This window comes from Mustelus asterias, chromosome 8 (genome assembly GCF_964213995.1).
Source record: "Mustelus asterias chromosome 8, sMusAst1.hap1.1, whole genome shotgun sequence".
NCBI classification, from domain to species: Eukaryota; Metazoa; Chordata; class Chondrichthyes; order Carcharhiniformes; family Triakidae; genus Mustelus; species Mustelus asterias.
In genome coordinates this window covers 45,111,200-45,130,840 of record NC_135808.1, presented here as the reverse complement: position 1 = coordinate 45,130,840, position 19,641 = coordinate 45,111,200, and the positions used below count along the sequence as shown (strand labels likewise).

General features: G+C 47.3%; 1 protein-coding gene across 2 annotated transcripts in view; it reads right to left on the bottom strand.

The window, feature by feature from the left end:
• Positions 1 to 313: 313 nt before the first annotated feature.
• The window catches only part of sec22bb (SEC22 homolog B, vesicle trafficking protein b), a 41,640-nt gene continuing 22,312 nt past the window's right edge, over positions 314 to 19,641 (bottom strand). The window contains exons 4-6 of one of the 2 annotated variants that reach the window (XM_078217923.1): positions 10,942 to 11,102; positions 8,282 to 8,428; positions 314 to 1,390 (exon numbers count right to left, since the gene is read on the bottom strand). In XM_078217923.1, the coding sequence (XP_078074049.1) occupies positions 1,236 to 1,390; positions 8,282 to 8,428; positions 10,942 to 11,102 (463 nt within the window). In that variant the 3' untranslated portion in view covers positions 314 to 1,235. The remainder of the gene's footprint in view (positions 1,391 to 8,281; positions 8,429 to 10,941; positions 11,103 to 19,641) is intronic. The other variant, XM_078217924.1, reaches the window with a different exon arrangement.

Here is a 19,641-nt window from a genome sequence, read left to right as displayed (position 1 = left end):
TAGAAAATAAGATTTTTACAATCTTATTTATGTTATAATCTTTTATAATCTTATTTACAAAATCTGTAAGATTTTATAATCTTATAGAAAATAAGATTTTTGTAGAAAATAAGATTTTATAGTTCTCAGAGAGGTCTATAAAATAATGAGGGGCATCGATCAGCTAGATAGTCAATATCTTTTCCCAAAGGTAGGGGAGTCTAAAACTAAAGGGCATAGGTTTAAGGTGAGAAGGGAGAGATTCAAAAGTGTCCGGATGGGCAATTTTTTCCACAGAGGGTGGTGAGTGTCGAGAACAAGCTGCCAGAGGCTGTAGAGGCGGGTACAATTTTATCTTTTAAAAAGCATTGAGACAGTTACATGGCAAAGATGGGTATAGAGGGATAGGGCTAAATGTGGGCAATTGGGACTAGCTGAGGGGTTTTAAAAAAAAAGGGCAACATGGAGAAGTTGAGCCAAAGAGCCTGTTTCCATGCTGTAAACCTCTATAACTCTACGTCTATCTGTTGTACAGCCCAGGTCCCTCCTCCCACTGCAGCCTAAAAATTAATCTACCATGTCAGTTTACGTCAAACCTGACAACGCCACCCCATGGAATCCAGTCGTCTTCGCTCAGTTCTAATGGATAGACTTGTTGTAGCAAACATCTATGTGCATGATTGTTGTGATGGCAAGTGATCTTCCTGTATCAGCTGCAAGAAGCTGACTCTTCTTAGAAGCACTGCCAAAGACATGTTTAATGCAAGTGATTTTATTCAATGAATATACAAGTTCTGTTAATATCTACAGTCACAGCAAAAATTATATCTTTGAGGCATTAATCTGGTTCTCCACAGCTGCTTTCTCAAGATTTATATGTAAAGAGCAACGGGCAGAGAAAGAAGAAGCAATCACAGAGCATCTACATAGTCTTTGAAGACATTTTCCACCATTTCAACCCTGAATAATGATTCAGAAAAGGTATCATTTTTCGAGCTATAATTTGAAATATTGAAATGCACAATCCAATGAGGGGTCAAACAATGGAACCGTTCTTCAATGTGAGGGAATGAAATGTAATCTTACAAATGTTTGACATGGAAGGCCCCCATCAGACCCACACCAACTACAACACAAAAACTTGACTGACTGGGCAACAAACTGTAGACTCTAGAAAGAATATGCACCCCACTATCAGGGCATCTTACGTATGTCAAAAGCAAATCAACATTAATTCGCATTACCCTCTGCCAATCTCAGAGCCACCAGAACCGCACATAAACTATCAGCATGATTGAGAAGACTGCAACAGCTGCCAGCTTAGCATATGTTGAACGCATGTTCAAGTACTTGGCATCTTGCCGGTATTTCTTCGACAGACTGGACAGGCTGCTGGCCTTACTGTCCAAAGCTACAAGGAGAACAAAAGAAAATCATTATTTCAAACATGAACTAATAACACGTCCAAACACATCCGCTGGTTTCAGCATACTCTCAATCTCAGAGCCACCAGAACTGCACATAAACTATCAGCATGATTGAGAGGTGATGGCCTCGTGGTCTTATCGTTCGACTATTCATCCAGAAACCCAGATAATGTTCTGGGGACCTGGATTCAAATCCCACCACGGCAGATGGTGGAATTTGAATTCAATAGAAAATATCTGGAATTCAAGAATCTACTGATGACCATGAAACCATGGTCGATTGTCGGAAAAACTCATCTGGTTCACTGGTCCTTTAGGGAAGGAAATCTGCTGTCCTTACCTGGTCTGGCCTAGATGTGACTGCAGAGCCACAGCATTGTGGTTGACTCTCAACTGCCCTCTGAAATCGCCTAGCCAGCCACTCAGTTGTAACAATCGCTGCAAAGTCTGAACAAAGAAATGAAACCGGACAGACCACCTGACATCGACCTGGGCACCAGAAAAGACAACGGCAAAAAAACAAACAGCCCTGTCGACCCTGCAAAGTCCTTCCTACTAACATCTGGGGGCTAGTGCCAAATTTGGGAGAGCTGTCTCAGACTAGTCAAGCAACAGCCTTGACATAGTCACTCTCACGGAACCATACTTTACAGATAACGCCCCAGACACCATTATCATCCCTGTCTATGGCCTGTCCCACCAGCAGGACAGACCTAGCAGAGGTGGCGCAGCACAGTCGCGAGGGAGTTGCCCTGGGAGTCCTTAACATCGACTCCGGACCCCATGATGTCTCATGGCTTCAGGTTAAACATGGGCAAGGAAACCTCTTACTGGTTACCACCTCCTTCGGCTGATTAATCAGTGTTCCTCCATGTTGAACAACACTTGGAGGAAGCACTGAGGGTGCCAAGGGCGCAAAATGTACTCTGGGTGAGGGATTTCAATGTCCACCACCAAGAATGGCTCGACAGCAGCACTAATGAGCAAGCTAGTCGGGTCCTAAAGGATATAACTGCTGGACTGGGTCTGCAGCAGGTGGTGAAGGAACCAACAAGAGGAAATAACATACTTTACCTCATCCTTACCAATCTACCGGCTGCAGATGCATCTGTCCATGACAGTATCGCTTAGAGTGACCACCACACAGTCCTTGTGGAGACAAAGTCCAGCCTTCACATTGAGAATAACCTCCATTGTGTTGTGTGACACTATCACCATGCTAATGGGACAGACTTCGAACCGATCTCGCAACTCAAGACTGGACATCCATTAGGCGCTGTGGACCATCAATAACAGCAGATTGTACTACAGCACAATCTGCAGCCTCATGACCCAACATATCCCCCACTCAACCCTGATTCAAAGAAGAGTGCATAAAGGCATAGAACATAGAAACCCTACAGTGCAGAAAGAGACCATTTGGCCCATCGAGTCTGCACCAACCACAATCCCACCCAGGCCCTACCCCCATATCCCTACATATTTACCCGCTAATCCCCCTAACCTACGCATCTCAGGACACTAAGGGGCAATTTTAGCATTGCCAATCAACCTAACCCGCACATCTTCGGACTGTGGGAGGAAACCCATGCAGACACGAGGAGAATGTGCAAACTCCACACAGACAGTGACCCAAGCTGGGAATCGAACCCAGGTCCCTGGAGCTGTGAAGCAGCAGTGCTAACCACTGTGCTACCGTGCTGCATGCCAAGAGCAGCACCAGGCATACCTAAAAATGAGGTGCCAACCTGGTGAAGCTACAAAACAGGACTACTTGCATGCCAAACGGCAAAAACAGCAAGTGATAGACTAAGCAATCCCACAACCAACGGATCAGATCTAAGCTCTGCAGTCCTTCCACATCCAGTCGTGAATGGTGGTGGACAATTAAACTCACTGGAGGAGGAGGCTCCACAAATATCCCCATCCTCAATGATGGAGGAGCCCAGCACATCAGTGCTGAAGATAAGGCTGAAGTATTCGCAACAACGGCACGGCATGGTAGCACAGGAACGGCATGGTAGCACAGTGGTTAGCACTGCTGCTTCACAGCTCCAGGGACCTATGTTCGATTCCCGGCTTGGGTCACTGTCTGTGTGGAGTTTGCACATTCTCCTCGTGTCTGCGTGGGTTTCCTCCCACAGTCCAAAGATGTGCGGGTTAGGTTGATTAGCCATGGGAAAAAATTGCCCCTTAGTGTTCTGAGATGCGTAGGTTAGAGGGATTAGTGGGTAAATATAGAACATAAAACATTACAGCGCAGTACAGGCCCTTCGGCCCTCGATGTTGCGCCGACCAGTGGTACCAATCTAAAGCCCCTCTAATCTACACGATTCCAATATCATCCATATGTTTATCCAATAACCATTTTAATGCTCTTAATGTTGACGAGTCCACTACTGCTGCAGGCAGGGCATTCCACGCCCTTACTACTCTCCGAGTAAAGAACCTACTTCTAACACCTGTCCTATATCTCTCACCCCTCAATTTAAAGCTGTGTCCCCTCGTGCTAGCCAACACCATCCGAGGAAAAAGGCTCTCACTATCCACCCTATCTAATCCTCTGATCATCTTGTATGCCTCTATTAAGTCACCTCTTAACCTTCTTCTCTCTAACAAAAATAACCTCAAGCCCCTCAGCCTTTCCTCATACGATTTTCCCACCATACCAGGCGACATCCTGGTAAATCTCCTCTGCACCCTTTCCAACACTTCCACATCTTTCCTATAATACGGCGACCAGAACTGTACGCAATACTCCAAATGCAGCCACACCAGAGTTTTGTACAGTTGCAGCATGACCTCCTGGCTCCGAAACTCAATCCCTCTACCAATAAAAGCTAACATACCGTACGCCTTCTTAACAACCCTATCAACCTGGGTGCCAACTTTCAGGGATCTATGCACATAGACACCCAGATCCCTCTGTTCATCCACACTACCAACTATCTTACCATTAGCCCAGTACTCTGTATTCCTGTTACTCCTTCCAAAGTGAATCACCTCACACTTTTCCGCATTAAACTCCATTTGTCACCTCTCAGCCCAGCTCTGCAGCTTATCTATGTCCCTCTGTAACCTGCCACTTTCCTCCGCACTGTCTACAACTCCACCGACTTGTGTCATCCGCAAATTTACTAATCCATCCTTCCACGCCCTCATCCAGGTCATTTATAAAAATGACACACAGCAGTGGCCCCAAAACAGATCCTTGCGGTACACCACTAGTAACTGAACTCCAGGATGAATATTTCCCATCAACCACCACCCTCTGTTTTCTTACAGCTAGCCAATTCCTGATCCAAACCACTAAATCACCCTCAATCCCATGCGTCCGTATTTTCTGCAAAAGCTTACCATGGGGATCCTTATCAAACGCTTTGCTGAAATCCATATACACCACATCAACCGCTTTACCCTCACCCACCTCTTTGGTCACCTTCTCAAAGAACTCAATAAGGTTTGTGAGGCACGACCTACCCTTCACAAAACCGTGCTGACTATCCCGAATCAAATTATTTCTTTCTCGGTGATTATAAATCCTATCTCTTATAATCCTTTCCAATACTTTGCCCACAACAGAAGTAAGGCTCACCGGTCTATAATTACCAGGGTTGTCCCTACTTCCCTTCTTGAACAAGGGGACAACATTTGCTATCCTCCAGTCTTCTGGCACTGTTCCTGTAGACAATGATGACACAAAGATCAAAGCCAAAGGCTCTGCAATCTCCTCTCTCGCCTCCCAGAGAATCCTAGAATAAATCCCATCCGGCCCAGGGGACTTATCTATTTTTACCCTTTCCAGAATTGCTAACACCTCCTCCTTATGAACATCAATCCCATCCAGTCCAACAGCCTGCATCTCAGTACTCCCCTCAACAACATATGTCGGGATATGGGGGTAGGGCCTGGGTGGGATTGTGGTCGGTGCAGACTCGATGGGCCAAATGGCCTCTTTCTGCACTGTCGGGTTTCTATGTAACAATCTTCAGCCAGAAGTGCCGAATGGATGATCCATCTCGGCCTCCTCCAGTGGTCCCCAGCCTATTAGATGCCAGTATCCAGGCAATTCGATTCACTCCACGAGATATCAAGTAACGGTTGGAGGCACTGGATACTGCCATGTCAGTGGGCCCTGATAACAACTACTGAAGACTTGTGCTCCAGAACTTGCTGCTCCCCTAGCTAAGCTCTTCCAGTACAAGTACAATACTGACATCTACCCAACAATGTGGAAAATTGTCCAGGTATGTCCTGTACACAAAAAGCAGGACAAATCCAACCTGGCCAATTACCACCCAGTCTACTCTCGATCAGTAAAGTGATGGAAGGGGTCATTGACAGTGCACCTCCTCAGCGCCACCCAGCTTGGGTTTTGCCAGCGTCACTCAGCTTCTGACCTCATTACAGCCTTGGTTCAAACATGCACAAAAGAGCTGAATTCCAGAGATGAGGTGAGAGTGACAGCCCTTGATATCAAGGCCGCATTCGACCGAGTATGGCATCAAGGAGCCCTAGCAAAACTGGAATCAATGACTATCAGGAGTCAAACTCTCCGCTGGTTGGAATCATACCTGGTACAGAAGATTGTTGTGGCTGTGGAGGGTCAGTCATCTCAGCTCCAGGCCATTGGGGCCCAACAATCTTCAGTTGCTTTATCAATTACCTTCCCTCCATCATAAGTGGGGATGTTCGCCAATGACTGTACCATGTTCAGCACTATTCGCGACTCCTCAGATACTGAAGCAACCAATGTTCAAATGCAACAAGATTGGGACAATATCCAGGCTTGGGCTGACAAAGTGGCAAGTAACATTCGTGCCACACAAATGCCAGACAATGACCATCACCAATGAGAGACACTAATCACACCCCTTGACATTCGATGGTGTTAACATAACTGAATCCCCCACTGTCAACATCCTTGGGATTACCATTGACCAGAAACTCAACTGGACTGACCACAAACAGTGGCTACAAGAGCAGGTCACAGGCTAGGAATAGTGCAGCAAGTAACTCACCTCCTGACTCCCCAAAGCCTATCCACCATCCACAAGGCACAAGTCAGGAGAGTGATGGAATACTCCCCACTTGCTTGGATGGGTGCAGCTCCAACAACACTCAAGAAGCTCGACCCCATCCAGGACAAAGCAGTCCACTTGATTGGCACCACATTGACAAACATTGGCGGCACGGTAGCACAGTGGTTCGCACTGCTGCTTCACAGCTCCAGGGTCCCAGGTTCGATTCCCGGCTCAGGTCACTGTCTGTGTGGAGTTTGCACATTCTCCTCGTGTCTGTGTGGGTTTCCTCCGGGTGCTCCGGTTTCCTCCCACAGTCCAAAGATGTGCGGGTGAGGTTGATTGGCCAGGTTAAGAATTGTCCCTTAGAGTCCTGAGATGCGTGGATTGGCGGGTAAAATATGTGGGGGTAGGGCCTGGGTGGGATTGTGGTCGGTGTAGACTCGATGGACCGAATGGCCTCCTTCTGCACTGTAGGGATTCTATGATTCTATAATCCCTCCACCACCGATGCTCAGGAGCAGTACTATCAGTACTCAGTACTAGCTACAAGATGCACTGTGGCAATTCACCAAAGATCCTTACACAGCACTTTCCAAACCCACAACCATTTCCATCTGGAAGGACAAGGGCAGCAGATAAATGGGAACACCACCACCTGCAAGTTCCCCTCCAAGCCACTCACCATCCTGATTTGGAAATATATCACCGTTCCTTCACAGTCGTTGGGTCAAAATCCTGGAGTTCCCTCCCTAACGGCATTGAGAGTCAACCCACAGAACATGGACTGCAGCGATTCAAGGCGGCAGCTCATCTGTACCTTCTCAAGGGCAACTAGGGATGGGCAATAAATGCTGGCCAGCCAGCAACGCCCATGGCCCACAAATGAATTTTAAAAATCTGAGCAGTGGCAATCATTGGAGACTGTCAGAAAGGCTGTGCGTGCTATAGGGACTCCATCGCATCCAATCAACCTGCTGATGAGATGTTCTATGTACTCGCTCACTGAATCATAAGAAACATAGAAAATAGAAGCTGGAGTAGGCCATTTGAATTGAAGTTAACTTGCGGAAAATCGAACACCAAGGCTGATGACTAATTGTTGCTCAGTTATTTTGCACTGGTGTCCTTTCCATGGTTTCCGAAGAAGCCTTCGGCCCAGATGTAACTAATAATAAGAATAATACTAATCATCTATACCTTGATTTACAGCTATTTGCCATAATCAACTTCTCCCCATTTTTTTTGAAGTGTATTTATTAGTCACAAGTAAGGCTTACATTAACACTACAATGAAGTCACTGTGAAAATCCTCTTGTCACCACACCACGGCGCCTGTTCGGGTCAATGCACCTAACCAGCACATCTTTCAGACTGTGGGAGGAAACCAGAGCAGAGGAAACCCAGACATGGGGAGAACGTGCAAGCTCCACACAAACAGCAACCCAAACCAGGAATCGAACCCATATCCCTGGAACTGTGAGGCAGCAATGCTAACCACTGTGCCACCACGCCACCCTTAGTCATTCACCAACACTCTCCCACCCTTAGGCAGTCTGGGCCAAATTATGACAGCATTCCCATATCCCAGGATCAATGCCCAACCCAATCAGATAATTTACCTGTGATGCCTGCTTTCTGGAAAGGGCTGCCCTATGGTGATCAGAAGCAGAATTGGAGGCTGAGGTGCTCCAATGTCAAGTTGAGTTCTACACAAACACAAGGTCTGATTGACCAGGTTGAGCTCAACACTGGGACGTCATTGATTCAACACAGAAACTCTACTACACGTGAATTTGAAGGAGCTACCCTGGCACAGTTTAAGCTACTGTGGTTCAGATTGAAGAGCTTTACCTGAGAGAGCCTCGCCACGCTGTAAAACCTCCTCAATATTTGCCACCATTATTCTCTGCACATCTTGTAGCTCTGTGTTGATGGAGCCAAGGTTCCTGCGTGCTCTACTGTCAATGTAAGATTTCTTTGTTTTTTGAATGTATGTGTCTGAAATACAAAGCAAGCAGCATGTTAATATTTCAATACTCCACCCAGAAAATCCTGATGGGATAGAAATTTAACCTGACAGACACAACGATTCATCTGTGTTGAAGACAGCAGAAAAGGAACAGGAAGGGGTTGATGCAGAGGAAAGGATCAAGGGATAGCTATCCCCCGCCTGCCCATACACCCCCTGACCCCACACAACTTACCCCACCCTTACAACCACCCTGCCCTAACCCCTCCACCCCCCCCCCCCCCCCATACATGGCACCCTCACACAGTCCCAAATCCCATCTCCACCCCAATCCCCACACAAACCCCCACAACCACCCTGCCTTCACCACACCCCATCCCCCACAGCCCACCCTCATGCAGCCCCACAACTCCTCCCCTACCCATCAGCCCCATAATCCCCTCCCCCTACAAACACCCATCTCCCCATCCCACCTGCTCACCCCCCCTTCCCCCACACCCCCCTCACCTACTGTCCCATCCCACCATACCCCCTTCCCTCACATGACACTTTGACCCCATACAGGGACTTGCATCCCCCCAAACCCCTTCACCCTTCTTTTCCCCTCCCCGCCCCCCCCCCCCAACAACTCCCACTGACCCCACAGTCCAGATTTAGCCTATCCACTGTTATACACGGTAGACAAATGGTTAATAATGCAGGTGGGATATTGGGCTTTATTAATAGGGCAGAAGAGCGCAAAAAAGGAAGTTATGTTAAATCTGCATTATTTACTGATTGAGCCTCAACTCGAAGTACCGTGCCCAGTTCTGGGTGCCACACTTCTGGAAGGATGTGAAGGAATGAGCAAAGATGCAGGAAAGATTCACAATAATATTCCAGGAACATGGAACTTAAATTACGCAGAAAGATTGGAGGAACTGGGACAGTTCTCCCTGCAGAAGAGAAAGTTGAGAGGCGATTTGATGGGGAAATTCAAAATCATGAGGGGTCGATACAAAGTCAATAGATCCAAACTGTTCCCATTGGTGGAAACTAGAGGACCCAGATGCAAGGTAGTTGACAAAAGAAGCAATGGAGACATGAGGAGAAACACTTTATGCAGCAGGTGCTTTGGATTTGGAATATAGTGCCTGACAGTGTGATGGAGGCGGGTTCAAGGGGGAATTAGAACATTCATTTTCTGAAAAGAAAATAATTGTAGGCCTAGAGAAGGATATTATTTAAATGGAGAAAAATTACATCGTGCGACTGTGCAGAGGGACCTGGGGGTCCTTGTGCACGAATCGCAAAAACTCAGTCTGCAGGTGCAGCAGGTGATCAAGGCGGCGAATGGAATGTTGGCCTTTATCGCGAGGGGGATAGAATATAAAAGCAGGGAGGTCTTGCTGCAACTGTACAAGGCACTGGTGAGGCCGCAACTGGAGTACTGTGTGCAGTTTTGGTCCCCTTATTTGCGAAAGGATATCTTGGCCTTGGAGGGAGTGCAGAGAAGGTTCACCAGGTTGATACCGGAGATGAGGGGTGTAGCTTATGGAGGAGAGATTAAACAGGTTGGGTCTGTACTCGTTGGAGTTTAGAAGGGTGAGGGGTGATCTTATAGAGACATACAAGATAATGAAGGGGCTGGATAGGGTAGAGGTGGAGAGATTCTTTCCACTTAGAAGGGAAACCAGAACTAGAGGGCACAGCCTCAAAATAAGGGGGGGCCGGTTCAGAACAGAGTTGAGGGGGAACTTCTTCTCTCAGAGGGTAGTGAATCTCTGGAATTCTCTGCCCATTGAAGTGGTGGAGGCTTCCTCGTTGAATATGTTTAAATCACGGGTAGATAGTTTTCTGATCGATAAGGGAATTAGGGGATATGGGGAGCAGGCGGGTAAGTGGAACTGATTCGCTTCAGATCAGCCATGATCTTGTTGAATGGCGGGGCAGGCTCGAAGGGCCAGATGGCCTACTCCTGCTCCTATTTCTTATGTTCTTATAAGGCAGGTGGAGGGACATTTGGTGAGTTGCTCTTGGCATGGATTATGATAGAGGGAGGGCATTTGATCTGTTACTATTTCATGATTCTAGAAATTCATGATTTTAACTCACTATCTGGATATCAAAAAAGTGTAGACTTTGTCCAAAATCGCACTTTGCACCCTCGGATATAGTCCTTCACGTTCTACAAATTACTAGTTTATGAGAGTGAGATCAAGGGGAACCTGTCTGAATAGCAACCACTAAAGTCTCTCCAATGAATGCTTTCAGGAGATCAATTAGCATATACTGGCGAATCACCCTTTCCAACCTTGTTTGAAAAGGCTCGCAATTATCCTCTGACTGACAAGAACTGGAAAAAACTCAGCCGGTTCTGACAGCTTCTGTGGAGAAAGAAACAAAAGTTAAGGTTTTGAGACCAAATATACTCATCTTCAGACACATGATGATGACATTCACAGAGAGCTTTAGTTTTCATCACCTGTCCTTGCAGGTGAGAGGCAATGGGTGTGAGCTATTTGATAGGCATTAGAAAAAGACTTATGAATTGTAGACTCACCAAATTCAATGAAAGAGTAAGGACGTGAGACTGTCGGGACCTTCTTCCCATGCTGCTCATCAAACTCTGCCTGCAGGTCCTCCAGATAAGCAAAAGCCAACTTCTTTGGGTAAACTCCCTCACACAAGACCAGATAGCAAACTCCCTTCTCTATCACATAGCTGCAAAACAGAGTTTAAGGGAACAACCAGTGGAAAGTGAAACTGAAACTCCCGTTATGGTAACAGTTCTTCAAACACAAAAAAAGGCTTTGAATATACCAGGACAAATACAGAAATTTGCAACAGAGGGCGGCACGGTAGCGCAGTGGTTAGCACTGCTGCTTCACAGCTCCAGGGTCCCGGGTTCGATTCCCGGCTCGGGTCACTGTCTGTGTGGAGTTTGCACATTCTCCTCGTGTCTGCGTGGGTTTCCTCCGGGTGCTCCGGTTTCCTCCCACAGTCCAAAGATGTGCGGGTTAGGTTGATTGGCCAGGTTAAAAATTGTCCCCGAGATACGTAGTTAGAGGGATTAGCGGGTAAATATGTGGGGGTAGGGCCTGGGTGGGATTGTGGTCGGTGCAGACTCGATGGGCCGAATGGCCTCCTTCTGCACTGTAGGGTTTCTATGATTCTCTGCTATTCTGGCCCTTTGTTTCTGTGCCAAATGAAAATCAGCTTTCCAACCTAATCCCACTTTTAACTCTTGGTCTGTAGCCGAGTAGGTAAACATAGATGCAAATGCTTTTTACATGTCTTGAATGTTTCTGCTTCAATCACCCCTAAGACTGCGGAATATTTGTGGAGTGTCGGTTTCCCTATTTAAGCAAGGAGACACTTGCCATTGAGGGAGTGTAATGAAGGTTCACCAGGTAAATCCCTGGGATGGCAGGATTGTCTAATGAGGAGAGATTCAGGAAACTGGACCTGTATTCTCTAGAGTTCTGAAAAATGAGAGATGCTCTCATTCAAACGTACCAAGTTCTTACAGGGCATGAGAAGATTATGTGGCTGGGTGGGGAGGCGAGAACCAGAGGACATAGTCTCTGGATAAAGGTTAGGCTGATTAAGACTGAGATAGAACATAGAACAGTACAGCACAGAACAGGCCCTTCGGCCCACGATGTTGTGCCGAGCTTTATCTGAAACCAAGATCAAGCTATCCCACTCCCTATCATCCTGGTGTGCTCCATGTGCCTATCCAATAACCGCTTAAATGTTCCTAAAGTGTCTGACTCCACTATCATTGCAGGCAGTCCATTCCACACCCCAACCACTCTCTGCGTAAAGAACCTACCTCTGATATCCTTCCTGTTTCTCCCACCACGAACCCTATAGTTATGCCCCCTTGTAATAGCTCCATCCACCCGAGGAAATAGTCTTTGAACGTTCACTCTATCTATCCCCTTCATCATTTTATAAACCTCTATTAAGTCTCCCCTCAGCCTCCTCCGCTCCAGAGAGAACAGCCCTAGCTCCCTCAACCTTTCCTCATAAGACCTACCCTCCAAACCAGGCAGCATCCTGGTAAATATCCTCTGCACTCTTTCCAGCGCTTCCACATCCTTCTTATAGTGAGGTGACCAGAACTGCACACAATATTCCAAATGTGGTCTCACCAAGGTCCTGTACAGTTGCAGCATAACCCCACGGCTCTTAAACTCCAACCCCGTTAATAAAAGCTAACACACTATAGGCCTTCTTCACAGCTTTATCCACTTGAGTGGCAACCTTTAGAGATCTGTGGATATGGACCCCAAGATCTCTCTGTTCCTCCACAGTCTTCAGAACCCTACCTTTGACCCTGTAATCCATATTTAAATGAGTCCTACCAAAATGAATCACCTCACATTTATCAGGGTTAAACTCCATTTGCCATTTTTCAGCCCTTATAGGTAGGGTTAAGGAAAACCCTAAGGCGTTCTATAAACATGTGAAGAGTAAAAGGATGAGACGTGAAGGAATAGGGCCTATAAAAGGTGAAGGCGGGAAAGTCTGTACGGAACCAGTAGAAATGGCAGAGGTGCTTAATGAGTATTTTGCCTCGGTTTTCACAGAGGAGAAGGACCTGGGTGGATGTACTGCGGGCTTGCAGTGGACTGAAAAGATTGAGTATGTGGACTTTAACAAAGAGGTTGTGCTGGAATCATTAAATGGCATCAAAATAGATAAGTCGCCGGGTCCGGATGGGATGTACCCCAGGTTACTGTGGGAGGTGAGGGAAGAGGTTGCAGAGCCTCTGGCGATGATCTTTGCGTCGTCGATGGAGACGGGGAGGTGCCGGAGGATTGCGGATGTGGTTCCTATTTTCAAGAAGGGGAATAGGGATAGCCCAGGAAATTAGCGACCGGTGAGTCTAACCTCAGTGGTTGGTAAGCTGATGGAGAAGATCCTGAGGGACAAGATTGATGAGCATTTAGAGAGGTTTAGTATGCTCAAGAATACTCAGCATGGCTTTGTCAAAGGCAGATCGTGCCTTACGGGCCTGGTGGAGTTCTTCGAAAATGTGACTAAACACATTGACGAAGGGAAGACGGTATCTTAGAAGAATCTTAGAAACCCTACAGTACAGAAAGAGGCCATTCGGCCCATCGAGTCTGCACCGACCACAATCCCACCCAGGCCCTACCCCCATATCCCTACATATTTTACCCACTAATCCCTCTAACCTACGCATCTCAGGACACTAAGGGGCAATTTTAGCGTGGCCAATCAACCTAACCCACACATCTTTGGACTGTGGGAGGAAACCGGAGCACCCGGAGGAAACCCACGCAGACACGAGGACAATGTGCAAAATCGACACAGACAGTGACCCAAGCTGGGAATCGAACCCAGGTCCCTGGAGCTGTGAAGCAGCAGTGCTAACCACTGTGCTACCGTGCCGCCGTAGATGTGGTTTGTATGGATTTTAGCAAGGCGTTCGATAAGGTCCCCCATGCAAGGCTCCTAGAAAAAGTGAGAGGGCATGGGATCCAAGGGACTGCTGCCCTGTGGATCCAGAACGGACTTGCCCAAAGGATGTGGAGATGCCGGCGTTGGACTGGGGTAAACACAGTAAGAAGTTTAACAACACCAGGTTAAAGTCCAACAGGTTTATTTGGTAGCAAAAGCCACACAAGCTTTCGGAGCTCTAAGCCCCTTCTTCAGGTGAGTGGGAATTCTGTTCACAAACAGAGCATATAAAGACACAGACTCAATTTACATGAATAATGGTTGGAATGCGAATACTTACAACTAATCCAGTCTTTAAGAAACAAAACAATGTGAGTGGAGAGAGCATCAAGACAGGCTAAAAAGATGTGTATTGTCACCAGACAAGACAGCCAGTGAAACTCTGCAGGTCCACGCAACTGTGGGAGTTACAAATAGTGTGACATGAACCCAATATCCCGGTTGAGGCCGTCCTCGTGTGTGCGGAACTTGGCTATCAGTTTCTGCTCAGCGACTCTGCGCCGTCGTGTGTCGCGAAGGCCGCCTTGGAGAACGCTTACCCGAATATCAGAGGCCGAATGCCCGTGACCGCTGAAGTGCTCCCCAACAGGAAGAGAACAGTCTTGCCTGGTGATTGTCGAGCGGTGTTCATTCATCCGTTGTCGCAGCGTCTGCATAGTTTCCCCAATGTACCATGCCTCGGGACATCCTTTCTTGCAGCGTATCAGGTAGACAACGTTGGCCGAGTTGCAAGAGTATGTACCGTGTACCTGGTGGATGGTCTTCTCACGTGAGATGATGGCATCTGTGTCGATGATCCGGCACGTCTTGCAGAGGTTGCTGTGGCAGGGTTGTGTGGTGTCATGGTCACTGTTCTCCTGAAGGCTGGGTAGTTTGCTGCGGACAATGGTCTGTTTGAGGTTGTGTGGTTGTTTGAAGGCAAGAAGTGGGGGTGTGGGGATGGCCTTGGTGAGATGTTCGTCTTCATCAATGACATGTTGAAGGCTCCGGAGGAGATGCCGTAGCTTCTCCGCTCCGGGGAAGAACTGGACAACGAAGGGTACTCTGTCCACTGTGTCCCGTGTTTGTCTTCTGAGGAGGTCAGTGCGGTTTTTCGCTGTGGCGCGTTGGAACTGTTGATCAATGAGTCGAGCGCCATATCCTGTTCTTATGAGGGCATCTTTCAGCGTCTGGAGGTGTCTGTTGCGATCCTCCTCATCCGAGCAGATCCTGTGTATACGGAGGGCTTGTCCGTAGGGACAAGCTCATCCGCTTCATCCTGGACCACAATATCTTCACCTTCAACAACCAGTTCTTCATCCAGACACACGGAACAGCCATGGGGACCAAATTCGCACCTCAATATGCCAACATCTTCATGCACAGGTTCGAACAAGACTTCTTCACCGCACGGGACCTTCAACCGATGCTATACACTAGATACATCGATGACATTTTCTTCCTTTGGACTCATGGTGAACAATCACTGAAACAACTCTATGATGACATCAACAAGTTCCATCCCATCATCAGGCTCACCATAGACTACTCTCCGGAATCAGTTGCATTCTTGGACACACGCATCTCCATTAAGGACGGTCACCTCAGCACCTCACTGTACCGCAAGCCCACGGATAACCTCACGATGCTCCACTTCTCCAGCTTCCACCCTAAACACGTTAAAGAAGCCATCCCCTATGGACAAGCCCTCCGTATACACAGGATCTGCTCGGATGAGGAGGATCGCAACAGAGACCTCCAGACGCTGAAAGATGCCCTCATAAGAACAGGATATGGCGCTCGACTCATTGATCAACAGTTCCCTCGCGCCACAGCGAAAAACCGCACCGACCTCCTCAGAAGACAAACACGGGACACAGTGGACAGAGTACCCTTCGTTGTCCAGTACTTCCCCGGAGCGGAGAAGCTACGGCATCTCCTCCGGAGCCTTCAACATGTCATTGATGAAGACGAACATCTCACCAAGGCCATCCCCACACCCCCACTTCTTGCCTTCAAACAACCGCACAACCTCAAACATACCATTGTCCACAGCAAACTACCCAGCCTTCGGGAGAACAGTGACCATGACACCACACAACCCTGCCACAGCAAACCTCTGCAAGACGTGCCGGATCATCGACACATATGCCATCATCTCACGTGAGAACACCATCCACCAGGTACACGGTACATACTCTTGCAATTCGGCCAACGTTGTCTCCCTGATACGCTGAAGAAAGGATGTCCCGAGGCATGGTACATTGGGGAAACTATGCAGACGCTGCGACAACGGATGAATGAACACCGCTCGACAATCCTGTTGGGGAGCACTTCAGCGGTCACGGGCATTCGGCCTCTGATATTCGGGTAAGCGTTCTCCAAGGCGGCCTTCGCGACACACGACAGCGCAGAGTCGCTGAGCAGAAACTGATAGCCAAGTTCCGCACACACGAGGACGGCCTCAACCGGGATATTGGGTTCATGTCACACTATTTGTAACTCCCACAGTTGTGTGGACCTGCAGAGTTTCACTGGCTGTTTTGTCTGGAGACAATACACATCTTTTTAGCCTGTCTTGATGCTCTCTCCACTCACATTGTTTTGTTTCTTAAAGACTTGATTAGTTGTAAGTATTCGCATTCCAACCATTATTTATGTAAATTGAGTCTGTGTCTTTATAAGCTGTGTTTGTGAACAGAATTCCCACTCACCTGAAGAAGGGGCTTAGAGCTCCGAAAGCTTGTGTGGCTTTTGCTACCAAATAAACCTGTTGGACTTTAACCTGGTGTTGTTAAACTTCTTACTGTGTTTGCCCAAAGGAGGCAGAGAGTGGGTATAGATGGGTCTTTTTCTAAATGGAGGTCGGTCACCAGTGGTGTGCCCCAGGGATCTGTTCTGGGACCCTTGCTGTTTGTCATTTTCATAAATGACCTGGATGAGGAAGTGGAGGGATGGGTTGGTAAGTTTGCCAACGACACGAAGGTTGGTGGGGTTGTGGATACTCTGGAGGGATGTCAGAAATTACAGAGGGACATAGATAGGATGCAAGACTGGGCGGAGAAGTGACAGATGGACTTCAATCCAGATAAATGCGAAGTGGTCCATTTTGGCAGGTCAAATGGGATGAAGGAGTACAATATAAAGGGAAAGACTCTCAGTACTGTAGAAGATCAGAAGGACCTTGGGGTCCAGGTCCATAGGACTCTAAAATCGGCCCCGCAGGTGGAGGAGGTGGTTAAGAAGGCGTATGGTGTGCTGGCCTTTATCAATCGAGGGATTGAGTTTAGGAGTCCGGGGATAATGATGCAGCTATATAAGACCCTCGTCAGACCCCACTTGGAGTACTGTGCTCAGTTCTGGTCGCCTCGTTACAGGAAGGATGTGGAAAAGATTGAAAGGGTGCAGAGGAGATTTACAAGGATATTGCCTGGATTGAGTGGCATGCCTTATGAGGATAGGCTGAGGGAGCTCGGTCTTTTCTCCTTGGAGAGACGTAGGATGAGAGGAGACCTAATAGAGGTATATAAGATGTTGAGAGGCATAGATCGGGCGGACTCTCAGAGGCTTTTTCCCAGGGTGGAAATGGCTGCTACGAGAGGACACAGGTTTAAGGTGCTGGGCGGTAGGTACAGGGGAAATTTTAGGGGGAAGTTTTTCACACAGAGGGTGGTGGGCGAGTGGAATCGGCTGCCGTCAGTGTTGGTGGAGGCAAACTCAATAGGGTCTTTTAAGAGACTCCTGGATGAGTACGTGGGACTTAATAGGATGGAGGGTTACAGGTAGACCTAAAAGGTAGGGATATGTTCAGCACAACCTGTGGGGCCGAAGGGCCTGTTTTGTGCTGTAGTTTTTCTATGTTTCTATCTTTCAGACTTTGGGAGGAAACCAAAGCACCTGGAGGAAGCCCACGCAGACACAGGGAGAACATGCAGACTCCGCACAGTGACCCAAGCCAGGAATCAAACACAGGTCCCTGGTGCTGTGAGGTAGCAGTGCTAACCACTGTGCCGTCTCACTGAAACAGTGATCAGCTAAAGTTGCTTTGTTTCAATTTTAAATATTGTTGAACTATTAACAGTTAGGTTGCTTCATTTTGTTTTTAAATGGTGTCATTAAATAAAGTTTGTTTTACTATAAAAGATTCCTAATTTGTCAGTGGAATTACTCCTGGAGTGAAGCATCCTATCCTCACATTTATGTCAAAATAGGAAAATTGTTGGGGTCTAATCTGGCATCCTAATGGAATTTGGAATACTGGTGCAGCACCTTAAGAAAACAAAAAGACTGACACATGCGGACTTTATAGCATTTGGGGATTTTACTTCAGATTTCGACCATTTGCAGCAATTTGCTTTGTTGTCCCAGCATACTCCCATAAATCTGCTCTATCATTTCTCATGATGTGGAAATATCATTTCTCATGCAGTGAGAACTCGCCCTTTAATAACTGTACAAAATCCTCAGAAATGTACCAAACATCTTTATACAGCAAGCTCCCATACCAGTTTCCTGAGCTAACAAACTCAAGAAAGCACAGCCTATCTCTGCCAAGGTGTGTCTAGCACTGCAGAAATACTGCCTGGTGCACACGCAATGCCTGACAATTGTTCGGGTCCCAGATCAGAACACCAAGATATATTATGAAGTTAGACTCGACCAACATTTTGTTTTACTTTGGCATAAACCTGAGGACAGGGTGCTTGGCTCCAGGGCTGATTCGACTGACAAATTAGGGATTTTTTAAATCAAAACCATGTTTAGTCATAACAGTTTAAACATAGCTAAAAATAAACAAAACAGTTGAATAATCTTTAAACAAGAAAAACTCATTCAGTTCCAAATAAGTGATCGTCTTCCCACAGACTTACACCCACCTTAAACACAGGCATACTTGTTTTCTGAGTCAAGGCTTTGCTGCCCATCGAGTCTACACCAACAATAAAAATGACTGAAGTCACACTAATCCCATTTTCCAGCACTTGTCCCATATCCTTGAACCTTATATTTCAAGTGCTCATCCAAATACTTTTTAAAGGTTGTAAGGTTTCCAAACTCTACAACATTCTCAGGCAGCGCATTCCAGATCCTCACCACCCTCACATTTTTCCCCCCCCAAATCCCCTCTCACTAACCCTAAAACTATGCGAGATTGACCCCTGAACCAAGAGGAACAGTTGCTGTCGATTGACCCTTTCCATTGCCTTAAAAGTGGATTAAATCTCCAGGTCCGGATAAATTGTGTCCGAGGCTGCTGTGTGAGGCAATGGTGGATGTTGCAGGGGCTTTGATCCAAATTTTCAATTCCTCTCTGGCCATGGGGGAGGTACCAGACGACAGCAAATGTGGTTCCACTATATAAGGGTTGTAGAGATAAACCAGGGAACTACAGACCAGTGAATCTCATCAGTGGTAGGGAAACTACTGGAGGAACCTTTGAAGGACAGGGCAGCACGATGGCACAGTGGTTAGCACTGCTGTCTCTCAGTGCCAGGGACCCGGGTTCGATTCCCGTCTTGGGTCAGTGTGTGGAGTTTGCACATTCGCCCCGTGTCTGTGTAGGTTTCCTCCAGGTGCTCTGGTTTCCTCCCACGGTCCAAAGATGCGCGGGTTAGGTGGATTGGCCATGCTAAGTTGACCCTAGTATCAGGGGGATGAGCAGAGTAAATACGTGGGGTTACGAGGATAAGGCCAGGGTGGGATTGTGGTTGATACAGACTCAATGGGCTGAATGGCCCGCTCACACACTGTCAGGGTTCTATGATTCTATGACAGCATCTGTCTTCAC